The sequence below is a fragment of the Hippocampus zosterae genome, chromosome 3 (genome assembly GCF_025434085.1).
Source record: "Hippocampus zosterae strain Florida chromosome 3, ASM2543408v3, whole genome shotgun sequence".
Taxonomy (NCBI): Eukaryota; Metazoa; Chordata; class Actinopteri; order Syngnathiformes; family Syngnathidae; genus Hippocampus; species Hippocampus zosterae.
Window position 1 is genome coordinate 30,516,659 of NC_067453.1, and position 14,474 is coordinate 30,531,132.

The window sequence follows — 14,474 nt, forward strand, 5'->3', positions numbered from 1 at the left end:
ATGCTTGTAAAAGCGAAGGAAAATTGCGTCCGTCGTAGCGTTTGAGTGTCTTTTCAACAGAGACGTTGGGCGCTTTCAAAAAGTTGCTCAAGCTAGCAACTTCAGAGCTAACCTTTGCGCATGCGCACATTACCCGAAAAAGGCAAAAAAACCAAAACCAAACCAAAACAATTGGGGTCACGAACTCTGACCCGTCTTCCATTCTCATAAAAAAAGGATAATTTATTTGGATAGTAAAGGATAAATTCAATTTACAGCGTCCCATGCACAGGTAAGGAAATCTGACTTATGCGTGTATGGAGGCGCCACTGTTGGCGTCGCCGTTTGAACGGTAGCATCCGCGGGGAGGGCGCCGGGGAGCAGCCGGCTAGGGCTGCCTGCCTGCTATTGACTTCCTACTAGCACGCAGCTAACAGCTAGCTAGCCAGCACTCGCGTTCGCACCTCGCCAAGTAAGTACATCGTCCACGTCAATAACCCCTGGAACCGACAGCATATTAGTTGACATTTTCGGTGACGTCCACGTTAGCTTAAGTAACGCGTTCAATCGCCGACTCGTGCGCTAGCTGCTATTTGGCAGACGTTAGCTCCAACGTGTAGTATTGCTAACCGCGATTCCTTATTCGCCACCGGAAGGTGCAGCTTCAAAGTGGAGATGGTCGCGCTGCAAACGCCGTGGCTTTGTAGACGAACGTCGAAAGTATTTAGAAGGCGAACAACTTTGGTCGCCGTCGCTGCGTTTCCGCTGCGCTCGCGCGGCCCTGCTAGCATGCTTGAACCCTTCAACGTTGACCTTTCACCGACAGGAAAAGAAATACCTTTATCTTCCGTATCGATTTTTTCCCCCCAAGGGGGGCCCTGTCAGTCGGGAGTTTTTCCTTTCGACCCCCCCCCAACCCCACACCTTTTATTTATTTTTGCTTGGAAACGAAAATGACGCTTGTTCGTTCCTTGGCACTTTCACCGCGAATAAAACAATGAGCATTTAATTGTCCCGGCGGAATTGCTAACGCAGGCCAGAAACATTTGTCGGTGACGGCCGGTAATGCATCGAATGCGCAAAGGGCATTTGATACATTGTCCATGAATAAACCCTTAAGTTCTGTAAAGTCCGTGTACTCGTACGCTCCTTGTACTTTTTGTATTGGATCAACCTGCAGTTCATCTCTAGTTGTTATTTCAAGTGTGGAAGTGCGAGTAAGCTCTTGCTAGTCTCAAACAACTGTGAGCCTACACTTAGGGGTCAGTGGGTCATTCTTTAACCGGGCCGACCCCCAGCGGAGCAGATTTTAGGACGCAGCGGCCAATTTGCAGACCCGCGACTCAGCTGCTTTATGAACTATGTCCAAGCATGGATGACAACGGGTCGCCATCCTCATGTTCCACACTGTATTATCTGTGACTTTGATGTGGTGAGTGACGTGGGTGCCCAGGTATGTAAACTACACAGCCGCCACTGGTATTCCATATCGGTTTGCTCCCCAGGTGCGCACACTTGATGGGCCACTGAGGCGAGTCGCGGGGGGCCAGTGGAGGTGTGCAGCGCGAGTATGGATGGCCACACGCAGAGGATCCAGCTGGTGTCAGCAGATGGCAACATGTCCATGGGGCACCGAATTCAGGTAATGTTTCTTTTTCGCGGCTAGAGAAAACACCGCGTACGTTCCAGCCCGGAGGCCAGCGGCGGCATTTTGGAGCAACTGGAAACTCCAAAGTCATCGTTGGGCACGAACGGCTGCTTGAAAGTGCTCTTGAGAAAGCGCAGGCTTGACTTTAGCTTTATCTGTGAATCTCCTCCAGATTGTGAGCGATCCGCAGAAGAAGTTCCAGATCGTGACGGCCCTGGAGCCGGCGTCTCCCGGCAAGCAGCAGTTTATCCTGGCCAACGCCGAGTATTCCCCCGGCGGGAAGGTGATCCTGGCCAAGCGAGAGGGCTCCCCCAACAAGGTCCTCCTCGCCAGCCCCGACGGCTCCGGGCTCAACCAGCTGCTCTTCACCTCTCCCGATCTGTCGGGCCCGCAGATTCAGGTGAAAGAAACATTCCATAATGAGTCTCCTTTCGCGGCGGACTACGTAAAAAAAACAAAATCCGCTTGAACCAAAGCGCTCTTGGCTCTTTGGAGGCCGACTTGGACATCGAACGCTCCGTCGAGTGGTTTCGTGTTCATTTGTTGATTTGAACGGGCTTTCGGGCGTAGCCGGCGGGGTGATCATTTTCTATTTTCTTTGTCCCTTTGCCAGTTTGTCACCGAGGGCTGCGAGCAGTCCGTGGCCAAGCCTATTGTGGAGTACTGCGTTGTCTGCGGGGACAAGGCCTCCGGTTGGAATCCTCTTCAATTTGCCCCGAGGCCATATTTTTAAAAACAACCCCAACATGTTTTGATCCCGCTGTCCCCTCGCCAACAGGGCGCCATTACGGAGCGGTCAGTTGCGAGGGCTGCAAAGGCTTCTTCAAGCGCAGCATCAGGAAGAACCTGGTGTACACGTGCAGGGGCTCCGGCGAGTGCGCCATCAACAAGATCCACCGAAACCGCTGCCAGTACTGTCGACTGCAGCGCTGCATGGCCGTGGGCATGAAACAGGATTGTACGCCGCCGCCGCCGCCGCAGCGGGCGTCCCCCTCGGCCCTGACCGCGGCCCGCCGCTTGTCTTGCAGCCGTGCAGTGCGAGAGGAAGCCCGTGGACGTGCCCGCCAGGGAAAAGTCTGTCAACTGCGCCGCCTCCACGGAGAAGATCTACATCCGCAAGAACCTGTGCAGCCCGCTGGCCGCCACGCCCACCTTCGTGTCCGACAGGGAGACCTCCAGGTGACGTCGGCGAACGCTTCCGTTGGCCCGGCGCCTCGTCAACTAAAAACGGACGACTTTATTCACGCCAGATTGATTTTCATTCATTTCATCGTGGCAAATTCTTCTTTGTATCAAACGCCCGTAACCCAAAACCGGTTTCTGCTGCCACCCAGTGGACGAGCATCGAATTGCATTTTTTTTTTGCATTGCATTTCGCATCAGATTGGGAGCGTTTGGTGAGCGGTTGCGCGGCGTGTCCTTTTCTTGAGCTCCCCGTTTGAATTTGCGCGTCCGTCCAAACAGGTCGGCGCATTTGCTGGAGTCCAGCATGTTGCTCAACATCCAACAATCTTTCCCCAAGCTGGAAAACGCCATCTTGATCCCGGCGTCCCCGGAAAAGGTAACCGAGTCCTTTTTAGGCCCTCCCGGTGGAAAAGGGACAAAACGCTGCGAGAGGAGCCGCGGGGGCTTTTTTTTTGGATAGTGCCACGGACACCCGTAGCAGCTCCTCTGGTTTTATGTTGAGACGGAAGACATTTCGTCTGTTCCATGTTCCACATCCAGAAAGTTTGATGCTAGATTTCAAACTTTGAAATGAGTCAAATGGCGGCAGGCAAATGTTTCCGTTTGGCATTTTAGGCTGTAAAATGTTTCTTGTCAGCACGACGACCCCTGCCACGGCGACCTGGGCACGCTGGCCAACGTGGTGACCTCGCTGGCCCACCTCAACAAGGCCAGGGAGGCCGGCGGCGGCGGCGAGACGGCCGACACGCTCAGCAACGGCGACGACTCCATGACGGACCTGCAGGAGGATGAGCAAAGCGATATCAGCAGGTGACCCCCCCCCCCCCCCCCGCCCGATAGCCACTTTTCCTGTCGCACCCGCGGAAGCTTAATGCCCCCCCCGTGTGTCCTCCAGAGCCTTTGACACGCTGGCCAAAGTCCTGCACGCCGACGGCTCGTCGCCGCCCAACCTGCAGGCTGCCATGCGGCTGATGTCGGGCGACCAGTCGGGCCCGGTGTCGGACGTGGAGGGCTCGCTGCTCTCGGAAAGCCATATCCCGTTCAAGGTGAGGGAGGGGTGGGGGCCGACGCCGGCTGCCGCAATCTGCCGATGGCTCGCCCACCATTTTTTTTTTCTTTCTTCTGGCCGCAGCTGATGATGCCCGTGCCCGTGCCGGAGTTCCTCAACGTCAACTACATCTGCGAGTCGGCCTCGCGCCTCCTCTTCCTGTCCATGCACTGGGCGCGCTCCATCCCGGCCTTCCAAGCCTTGGGGTAAGCCACCGCCGCCCTCCTCCTCGCGCGCCGCACGGACGCTCCTCGGCAACCGCAGCCCCCCCCCCCACCCCGCCGGCTTTTTGCAGAGGTCAGGAGGACAACGACATCAACCTGATGAAAGCTTGCTGGAACGAGCTCTTTGCCTTGGGTCTGGCCCAGTGCTCCGACGTGATGAACGTGGCCACCATCTTGAGCGCCATCATCGGCCATCTGCAGACCGCCTTGCAGGAAGGTAGGACCCCCGGAGAACGCTGGGCCACGCGAACGCCATCGGTGCGCTTTGTCTTTGTCGTCGTGGAAACGAGGTTTGCCTTTTTCTCAATCCAAAGCGAATGCAGAGCTGCGCGCACCTCGTGGCCTTTTCGGCCTTTCCGAGCGCAGGGCTCGGCCGTCAAATCACTCCATGCGCCATTTCATTTCCGACGTCTGATACCGAGATATGAACGATCGTCGCTTTCAGTCCGTCCGTCCGTCACGTGCGTTTTGCCTGGTCTCCTCCCGGCCGACAGAGAAGCTTTCCCAAGAGCGCGTGAAACTGGTGATGGAGCACATCTGGAGGCTGCAGGAGTTCTGCAACAGCATGAGCAGGCTGTCGCCGGACGCTTACGAATACGCCTTCCTCAAAGCCATCGTTCTCTTCAGTCCCGGTGCGTCCCTGACCCCGGGGGGGTGGGGTGGGGGGGGCGCCTACGCGCGTGCCAAACACGCTCTCTTTTTTCCGTTTGGATTTGCATCAGATCACCCCGGGATCGACAATACTCTGCAGATCGAGAGGTTCCAGCAGAAGGCCTACGTGGAGCTGCAGGACTACGTGGCGCGCACCTATCCCGAAGATTCCTACCGGTTGGTAGCCCTCTCCGGACCATGGACTTTGGGTCCCGCCATCGTTTTGTTTTCGCGCACTTGTGGCATCGGCACGGACGGCTTTCCGCCGGTGACGTCCAGACCTTATCGTGCACGCAGGTTGTCCAAGCTGCTCCTGCGGCTTCCCGCCCTGCGACTGATCAGCGCCGCCGTCACCGAGGAGCTCTTCTTCGCCGGCCTCATCGGCAACGTGCAGATCGACAGCATCATCCCGTACATCCTCAAAATGGACTCCACCGACTACAACAGCCAGTCGCTGCCCGGGGTTTGAGCCCGGCCCCCCCCACCACCGCCCCCCTTTGGCCTCGGGAAAGCGCCCGGACTGTCGCGGCCGGTCTCGGGCCACGGCGTGGTCACATCGCCGTTCGTCCGCCTCCCCCGCCCCTCCCCCGCCCGCCCTTGGAGTCGGTCTGCAGAGTCTGGCGGCGTAAGATAAGAGAGTCGGCGATCAGGCCGGAAGCGGCGCTCTTGTCGCGCGTTGACTTGACGGCGCCGAATTCCCCATTTTCTGCTTTGTCGCCGCAAGGCCTTTTTTGCAAAAAGCGGTTGCGGCAGACGCGTTTTCTAAGCCGCTACTCGTCGACGGCTCGGGATGACATTTCGGGATGAACCTCAAATGCGTTGGGCTACCGAAATGGACCAACGCCTTCCCACTTCTTTGCCTTTCTGTGACTCTTCCGGTCGCTCTTTTCTCAGCCACCCGCTGACGACGCGACGCTCTAAACTCAGTGGCCGCTAAAGCAGCACTGGAAGAGTCACAGAAAGCCGTCGGTGGTCTTTTAGTTGCCCAAACTCCCAAACGTTTTGGGAATACTGTACAATCATGCTGTCCTGTGGGTTGTTTTTTTTTTTTTTTTTCTTCCGCAATTGACTCCAAAACGTCCTTGTGAATTTATTTGTGGCGAAAGGTTATAACCTTTATTTTTTTTTTGAAAGTTGTGGATTTGTTTGCCCATCCAAAGGATCGGACCAACAATGCCGTCACTGCGTGTAAATAGAATTTGGCGGAGAGCACTCTGTGAGGATCACATCTTGTCTTTTGGACAAAAAAAAAAAAAAAAAACGGAACAAAACAATCTATTGTGGTCTTGTCGTATGAAAATAAAAACAAGCCTCCCTGATATTTTTCCAACTTGAACACGCTTTTCACGCGTGGCACTTACACCGATTGCTGATTCAGCTTGGTTGGGCCAAGTTGAACTTTGTCTTGGCCTCACAGAAGCCGAGAGGTCAAAGGTCAGTCAGTCATCAACACGTGCCGCTCCAATAAAGCCGGCGAGTGAATGATTTGTCGAGTGACGCCCCAGGACGGGACGGCCGCACAAAAGGTGAAGCGGCTCAGTCAATCCGCAAGCGGAGAGCCTTCCTTCCCCCGCGCAGGCCGCCGACCAAGCCCCGATCCGGTTTGGCCGTTGGAGCCGGCGCCATCCGTCCACCCGAAATGGCCCCGGGAAGGCCCCCTCCCTGCCAAGCGGGCCCGACGAATGGCGGTGACAAAAAGGCACAAACGAGGGCTGACGCAACGCGCGGGGCGCCGGGCCTCGGCGGATTAGCCGGCCGCGCCGGGGGGCTCGAGGTGGAGTGTTCCCACGGGATTCATCGCGCCCGGTGAGCCCCCGCCAAAGCCGACCACAAAAGCTCCATTTAGCCGGCGGGGCCTTCAGAGCGCCGGCTTACGTAAGATTGGAAGCGGGCAACGGAACGGATTGGATGGCAACGTGACGCCGACTCAAATGCCAACGACGGCTGCTCTCCGATCTCCTCGCTTCTTTTTCCCCAAAATAATTTGACGTGGACGGCGCTTGCCGGACCAACGGCATCGCTGGAGTTGCCCGATTCATATTTGAGAACGTTTATGAGGCTGTACAGGCTAACGATATTTGAATCGCTGACGCTAGCATGCGCGACTAGATTAGCGTGCGGTCAAGTAAACTATTTCTTTTAGTTTTCATGTTTGAAAATGTGAGTGGCCGTCGTGGATGTTGACGGACGAATTTGCCGTGCGGTGCCAAGTGCGTTCCTTTTTTGTCCATGTTTAATTTTAGGTGGTTAAACAGCAACGGGTCACGTTGACCCGGCAGCACTTTTCATGTAGCAAAGGTCCCATTTTCAGGACGCTTGGTGTCTTACGTCAGGTCGGACCACTTTGGAAATTCAAATCACAACCGGCTGAGCAACTAATCCCCCCCCCCTCGAGGTACACAAGGTTTCTGTTGTGACGCAAGCCATTCAAATCCGGGACCCATCCACTGAAGGACGCTAACGCTAAGGCTAAGCATTCTCAGGTGCACAAGAATAGCAACAGGTGGCGATCGTCTCCGTCAAAGAACGCCGGAAAACCAATTTGGGGGAGGGGGTCCAAAATGAAATGAACACAAGGTGGACACGGGAGTTGGTGGGCCCAAGGGCCCAAGCTGTAGTTGACGTCGGTTGAACGGGGGCCAACTACACGCTGGCGTGCTCACACACAAATACGACAGTTGGGTGCTGGAAGGACACGTCACGAAACCTTCTTTGCATTCTCATCTTGTGTGTTGTGAGGACTGAGATCGTCTTTCGGGTACTCGAGGAGGCTGCCGATACCAGCCACTGACACTTGGGACAAAAAAAAAATCGGACTTTGGGTCAACTTTCCTCGCGTTTGGCAAAATGGATCCGAAGAACCGTGCGCGTGCTCGTCTCACCCCCCCGCAGTCGCTGTCCCAAGCTTGACTCACGATGAGCGACGAGTCAATACTGTTAGTCCCTTGTGCTCAAAGGGTTAAAACAAGGGGGGGGGCTCACAAAGGCGGGGTTGTTTCGGCCGCTGAACAGAGCTGAGAGAGAGAGAGAGAGAATGCTCAAAGCTCCCTCAACAGGCGAGTAGACGCGCTAACACACACACACACACACGCGAGAGGTAGGGGGGGGGAGAGAGTCGGGCCGCCAGCGCACAAACATGCCGCTCGCCTCGCTCCACTTTGTCAAGTTGTGTTTGTTCGAGCCGTGACGGGGATCGGCATGCCCAGCGCCAGCGTGTCCGTGCGGAGTCTGTCCGAAGTGGAGAAAGGCCTCGGCGGCCGGCCGGTGAGTGTTCGCCGCTCGCCTCCTCCTTCTTGTTTTTGCGCTTTTTGCGCTTTTTGCGCTTGCCGTCCGTCGTCTTTGCTTCGGAAAGTCGCCAAACGCGCGTTCGGGCCAAAAGCGAGCCGCCGCCGGCGTGACTCCGTCAAACTTCCTCGACGTTTGCGGGGGAGAGTCGCAAAGAGTCGACGAGGACGACTTGTCGTCGGCGGACACTTTCGAGGCTTGCTTCTTCTCCCCCCCCCCCACGTGACGTAATTTCACAAAGGGAGCCCTCGCGTCACGAGATTCGAGTCGCTTTGGTGTGCGGCACGACTTGGAACGGAGAAGGGATGACTCGAGACTCCCGAGTTGGTTTGCCTTGCGCCACGGCGAGGACCGAGGACGGACCAAAGCGGCACCGGAGTCTTTGGGGTGAACTTGAATTTCTATCTTTTTTATTTTCTCGTTGACCGCCAAGAATCTTGACGGACGGGCGATTTGGGTCCAACGCCTCTTATTTGCCAATTTCATTGTATTCCAAGTGGCAAACTTTTTGCAATGCGATCAGCGGGGGCGTTCCCGATTCGCTGCCGACTCGGATGCTCTTTTGCCAACGGCTCGCAAAAGCAATCCGTCGCCAAATGCGCAAAGAGGCGCTCGGTTTGCGAACGTCACTGAAAACGTCGCGCCGACTCGCAAGATCCCCACACAATCGTGTCAGCTGGTTCTTGGCTGCCCGTCGGATGCCCTTTCGCCGGCCACTTTTTCTTTTATTCCAAAACGCAACCTCTGGGTTTCCGTTCCAAAAACCAAACCAAACACTTGAGCGCACTAAAACGTCGAGTTCAGTCTTGCTTTTTTTGCCTTTCACAATGATGCGCCCTTTGTCTCGGCTCCCCTCGAGACGGCCTTCCTTCCCCAAAAGGAATTGCGCAACACCCCAGCAATGCCACCTCCCTCGCGTGACCCTTGCGGGGGCTTGGCTTTGAGCGTGCTTCCAAGTTTTTGTTTTGCCACCCCTCCGCCTCCCCGAATAAAAGTCCGGAGGGAATATCAATAAGCTGGCCCTGCAAAAGTGGCCCGTCCGCACGTTGGCTGTCAAATTGGACGCGCGATTCCTTCCTGTGCGCGCGCTCAGGGTGAACGACGAGGCACACCAGCAGACTGTCCAAAGTTTTTTTGTCAGAGACCCAGGCGGGCGGGGTAGGCTGCCGGACAGCACAGATGACATTCATGTGTGGAATCCAAGCCCCCCCCCCCCCACCCGATTCCTCCCCCCTGACCAACAGCGGTGTGGTGGTCTCAAGACTGCAGAAGTGTGTCATGGTGCCGGTGGACAGATGGCCACCCGGGCCTATGTGGGGCAGCGTGGAGGCACTGCGGGGGGCCCAGTAGTTCGTTGAGTTCTCTTGTGGAACTCAGCGGGGGCTCCTGGGGCTGTCCTTGCAATAATGCTCCATAATGCTGTTGTAGGTCAAAGGTCAAAGGCAGTCGCTGCGCGTTTGCCAAGCTAGCTTGTGTGTGTGTGTGTGTGTGTGATTGCGCAACACAAGGCTCTTTCTCAAGCGCGGCACCCAGGAAAAAGGCCCACTTTGTCTCCGTCCGCCGCTGAGCCGCCTCACGTGGACTGACATCACCCAAACGGCGCAGCGCGGCCGCCAATCGGAAGCCGCCCGCCTGCGGGCGTCGGCTCCCTTTCGGTCCAACCTGTTTGCTCACATGAGGAGCCCGCCGGCTTCGCGTCCAACAACGCGCTGAAGGCAAACCGAATGCGAAAAGACTCGCCGCTCGTTGTTGCTCGCCGCGCTTTGTTGGTGCTTGACGAGTTCTTCGGAAGAACTGGTTGGTTTGGTTTTCCACCGGCAAAGAGCCAAACGAGCGCCACGTCGTGACCTCGTAGGTCGGTGTTTACTCAAGAGCAAGAAGGAGATGCGGCGTTCACATCTGCTCGGCGAGCGAGCGTAGCATCACGTCCTTTGGATCGGTCTGCGACGTGGCACCAACAAACGCTTCCATCTTATTGCTTGTCAACGATCGGCGGCCGCTCAATGGGCACGTCCGCCGTCACTCTGTGCCATGGCCGTGTTAACCCCGCCCCCTGACATGTTAACCCCGCCCCCACAGTCTTTTTCGACAAATGCAAATGCCGCCATTTGAAAGCGATCCCAGCGGGTATCGCCGTCCATCCCGAGACGAATCCCGTCCTCTGTTTGTGACGTTGCAGGACCGGAGCGCCGACGACGGCTTTCTCGGCCTCCCGACAACAATGACCATGCGGCGAGGTTCCTCGGAGAACAACCTGGATCCGGAGGCGGAGCCGGAGCCGGACGACGGCGTTCCCTCTCCGTCGGAGTTGTGGCGCGGCCGCTCCTGCTTGGATAACCTCCAGCAGAAGATCCTGAAGGTGACGGAGCAGCTGAAGATTGAGCAGGCGGCGCGGGACGACAACGTGGCCGAGTACCTCAAGCTGGTGAACGGCGCCGACAAGCAGCAGGTGGGCCGCATCAAGCAGGTCTTTGAGAAGAAGAACCAGAAGTCGGCGCACAACATCGCCCAAATGCAGAAGAAGCTGGAGCAGTATCAGCGCAAGATGAAGGATGGCGAGCTCCAGCGCGGCCCCCCGCCCCAGGCGGCCGGCGCCAAACACAGCACCATCCCCAGGGAGTCCCGCCGCGAGCTGCTCGGGGACGTGACGGGCAGCGGCCGCCACCCGACCATGGACAAGATCAAGACCATCGGACCCGGCGTCTCCCTCTCGCCTCCGTTCTTCTTCAGCAAGCCCAGAGGATTCGCCAACCTCATCAGGAACAAGTTTGGCAGCGCCGACAACATTGACCACATGAAGGCGGACGCCGCCGCCCCGCGGCCGGACGAGGCGGCGGCGGGGGTGGGGGCGGGAGCGCCGCCGGCGTTGCCGCCGACCAGGGCGCTGAGCAGCAGCGCTTCGCTGGCGGCCGGGCCCAAGTACCCCAGCGACGACGAGTGCTCCTCGGGGAGCGCCGACAGTAACGGGCTGGCGCGGGGGCGGGGGCAGGGGCGGGGCCGGCCGGCGGAGGGCGACGCCCACGGCGCGCTGGCGACCGAGGCCAAGCTCATTAAAGACGCGCAGAAGCAGCTGGAGGAGGACGTGGAGGCGGTGAAGGCCCGCTTGGCCAGGGAGCTCGGCGTCATCAGCCAAACGCTGCAGGAGGAGCGCTACAGGTCGGTTGGCGCCGCAACTCGAACGCCGAGCGCAAAGAAACGCGGCCTGGGCTCTCCCTTTCAGGTACGCGCGTTTGGAGGACCAGCTCAACGACCTGACGGAGCTTCACCAGCACGAGATGGCGGACCTGAAGCAAGAACTGGCCAGCGTGGAGGAGCGGGTGGCCTACCAGGCCCAGGAGAGAGCCCGCGACATTCAGGTTGTTGTTCGGCATTTGCGCGCCGCGGTCGCGGAGCCTCCGCTGAGCCCTTTTTGCCGCCGCCGCCGCCGCCGCGCAGGAAGCTCTGGAGTCGTGCCAGACGCGGGTGACCAAGCTGGAGTTCCAGCAGCAGCAGCAGCAGACGGCGCAGCTGGAGAGCGGCGACGCCCGCGTCCTGCTGGGCCGCAGCATCAACATCATGCTGGCCCTGGTCACCGTGGTCCTGGTGTGCGTCTCCACCGCCGCCAAGTTCGCCGCCCCGCTGGTCAGGAGCCGCCGGCACCTGGCGGCCACCGCGCTGGCCGTCTGCTTCCTGGCCGTCTTCTGGAAGAACTGGGAGCGCCTGCTGCTGCCGGCGTAGCTAGCCACCGAATGATCAAAGCGCCCCCGCGTACGCTGCCGGGTCACCCTTTTGGTAAAAGCTCTCAAAGAGCCTCGTCGTAGGCGCGGCCAAAAGCGCAAAGTCTTGATTGGGGCCGCCTAACAACTAAGTGCCGCTTCACCGCGTTTGCTTCGGCCCCTTGGACCAAAAAAAAAATGGACACCGACTGGACAAAACATTAGGTACGCGCAAGTCTCAACGGCGGCGACGAGACCTGACCTCGGATCGCGCGGTCCAAAATGGCGGCCGATCGCGTGGTTTTCACCTGATTATACGCAAACGCAACGCCGGTCGCCGTTGCGCCACGTTGTCCCGGGCGCGCCGCCTTATGCGGACTCGGCAAACGGAGGCACGACTTGGAGCCGCGCAATCCGAGCATCTTTGGACCGTCTCGGAAGCCATCGAGAAAATGGGAGTTCCCCAGGGGTCGATCCTCGGGCGCCCCAAAATGTGAAGCCAGCCTTCTTTGTCACCGTAAAAAAACATTTTTGATGCGTTCTAATTTGCACACGGGTACCTGATGAAGTGTCATTTCTCTCACTGTAACATTTGCACATATTTAAAAGAATAAATCAATGAAATGCACCAACTTCCTGCACGCCTGCCAAAAGTACGTCGGTACGTTGTTCGAATCCCGGCTCGGGCCCTTTTTTGTGGATCTTACATGTACTTGTGCAGATTTTGCGCAGGCACTCCCGTATCGGCCCCCAAATTGTCCACCGAAGTGAATAGGGCATGGAGTGGGCAACAGCCCCCCACCCCCCCCCCCCTCCCCCAGAACAGCTTGCTTGTGGAGGCTCATCGCTGACTTCTGGCTGAAGAAGGATCATACTGTGAGAATGTTACTTGTTTTTAAAACTTCCTCCCCTCCTTGGGGGGCGGTGGGGGGGGGGCACATTCCAGAAGGAACAATCAGAAAATGTTGACATTTAATGACCATATCTTCTCCAAAACCTTTCATGAAGCGCCTTCGATTTCCTTAGACAAATGTGACTTTTCTCATTGCTACTGATTGTATAAAGGCACAAAACTTGACCGAGTAATTGGTATTGAAAAGTATTTTAAAAGATTGATCAAGAAAGGAATTTTCAAACCATTTACATGTGTGCCTAGAAAGTCTAAATGTGATCCCTGCCTACACCTTCCAAACTAAGGAGAGTGCTGTTGATTAAATGTGTCAAGAATAAAGTCATGATTGACGTGTGCTTGATGGCGTCCGCCGTGTTTGGGTCTGTCTCGGTGACAGGCGGTCTTCTTCTGCGATCAACACAATGTTGTCTTCTACTGTGATGAAAACGGCGTGTCCGCCTAGCGGATCCTCCACGAATTACATCGTCTTCAAAATAGTCATTCCGTGTTTTTTTTTTTCACTTTTAAATGATCCCGCGGGCCTGGTCGAACCTCCTCGGGCCTTTTTAATCGTCCGTCGACGGAGTTTGTCTTCCGGTTCGGCTGCGGTTGGTTTGACGCTTTCGGATGGATCGGCAGCCCCCGACCAACTCGGTGCAACGGATCCTCGGAGGGCTCCTGTGCCGTCACCGGAATGGCCACCAGAGGGCGCGAGCGTCGCAAGAATCAAGCTCGGATCGGGTCGGGCTTGGAAAAACCAAAACAAATGGCCGAGCGCTATTCAATATTCGTTGGCAAATACGCGGGAGGTCTCGGCATCCGTCGTGTTTGGCTTGAAGTCTGCTTTCTTTCAATCATCGTTGTCGTTTCGAGGACGGGGACGGATGGAAGCGCCAAGTGACAACATCTTTTGCCTCGCGCAAAACAAGTCTTCCGGGTTGAGGTTCAAGTTTCGCTCGCTCTGCCCTCCTCGGGCGAAATCAGTCCGAGTCCAGGAGGATTTGCTCGGAACAAAGCGGATCCCTTTGAACAGGAGCGATGTCTTGTTCGAGCAAACGTCGCTTGAAGATCACGCGCACGGCTTTGCACCTTTGACAACACGTCCACAAGGGTAGGATTTGCTTCTTCTACTTTGGACTTGTATTGAGTGCAAGCAACGAGGACGCGTTCACTGTTACGGGACGAGGATTGCGTAATTACGACTTTTATTTTACCAGCCCAAGTAAAGTATTTTTCGGGGGGGGGGGGCGGCCGAATTCAAAGGCACCTTGGAGTGCTTGCAGTCGCTAGGCAACGGCAGTCCCGGCCGCTTCCAGGTGTGAGGAAAAAAAAACATCTTCACAGCTCTGGTCAACTGCCAGCTGTTGATGATCCCCTTTTGGATTTTATTTCCAATAACAAAAAAAAAAAAAAAAAAAGGATTCTGTTTTTGTTTGGAAGTGGATGCTAATTGATGTTGATGCGCTTGAGATACAAGTGAGCGGATTTACCAAAATTCATTCAAATCATTTGGATGCTCTTTTTGTACGCATTGTAAATTTGAGCGATACGAGCGCCGCGCATCGAAGCGGCGCTTCAGAAAATGGTGAAAAATTCTTCCTAACGGAGGATCCCGGCCGCTGGTGGCCAATGCGAGAATCCAAGCCACGAAAGCAGGACAATGGGAACGTTGGCTTGGCTCGCAGCCAAACGACTAGGAAAAATGACTTGGACGTGCCAAGCCCTAGCGCCGATGCTCGCGCCGATGCTAGCACTTTTGGCATAGTTCAGCGGCGTATTTTCCTTATCCTCTGCGAGGATCCGACCCCGTTCCACGGCAGCTTGGGAACGGTTGTGGTCGAAAAACTTCCTTGTTTGTGTGACGGTC

The 14,474-nt window shown here is 56.6% G+C and overlaps 2 protein-coding genes across 3 annotated transcripts; both read left to right on the top strand.

Annotated features, from left to right (window-relative positions):
* The first annotated feature begins 128 nt into the window (after positions 1–128).
* LOC127597520 (nuclear receptor subfamily 2 group C member 1-A-like) lies at positions 129–6,054 on the top strand. 2 transcript variants are annotated; one of them, XM_052060606.1, is made up of 14 exons: positions 129–271; positions 1,485–1,621; positions 1,800–2,027; positions 2,241–2,319; positions 2,406–2,585; positions 2,656–2,806; positions 3,092–3,188; positions 3,450–3,622; positions 3,708–3,858; positions 3,945–4,066; positions 4,156–4,301; positions 4,579–4,716; positions 4,836–4,912; positions 5,033–6,054. In XM_052060606.1, the coding sequence occupies exons 2-14, from the start codon at positions 1,550–1,552 to the stop codon at positions 5,540–5,542; spliced, it is 2,124 nt and encodes a 707-aa protein (XP_051916566.1). In that variant the 5' UTR covers positions 129–271; positions 1,485–1,549; the 3' UTR covers positions 5,543–6,054. The 2 variants fall into 2 exon arrangements, with proteins under 2 accessions (XP_051916566.1, XP_051916567.1); XM_052060607.1 differs by having other exon boundaries at positions 132–271; positions 4,807–4,912; positions 5,033–5,328.
* A 1,781-nt stretch (positions 6,055–7,835) lies between these two features.
* LOC127597399 (transmembrane and coiled-coil domain protein 3-like) lies at positions 7,836–11,737 on the top strand. Its single transcript, XM_052060391.1, has 4 exons — positions 7,836–7,999; positions 10,200–11,176; positions 11,241–11,376; positions 11,456–11,737. The coding sequence occupies exons 1-4, from the start codon at positions 7,934–7,936 to the stop codon at positions 11,735–11,737; spliced, it is 1,461 nt and encodes a 486-aa protein (XP_051916351.1). The 5' UTR covers positions 7,836–7,933.
* Positions 11,738–14,474: the final 2,737 nt, after the last annotated feature.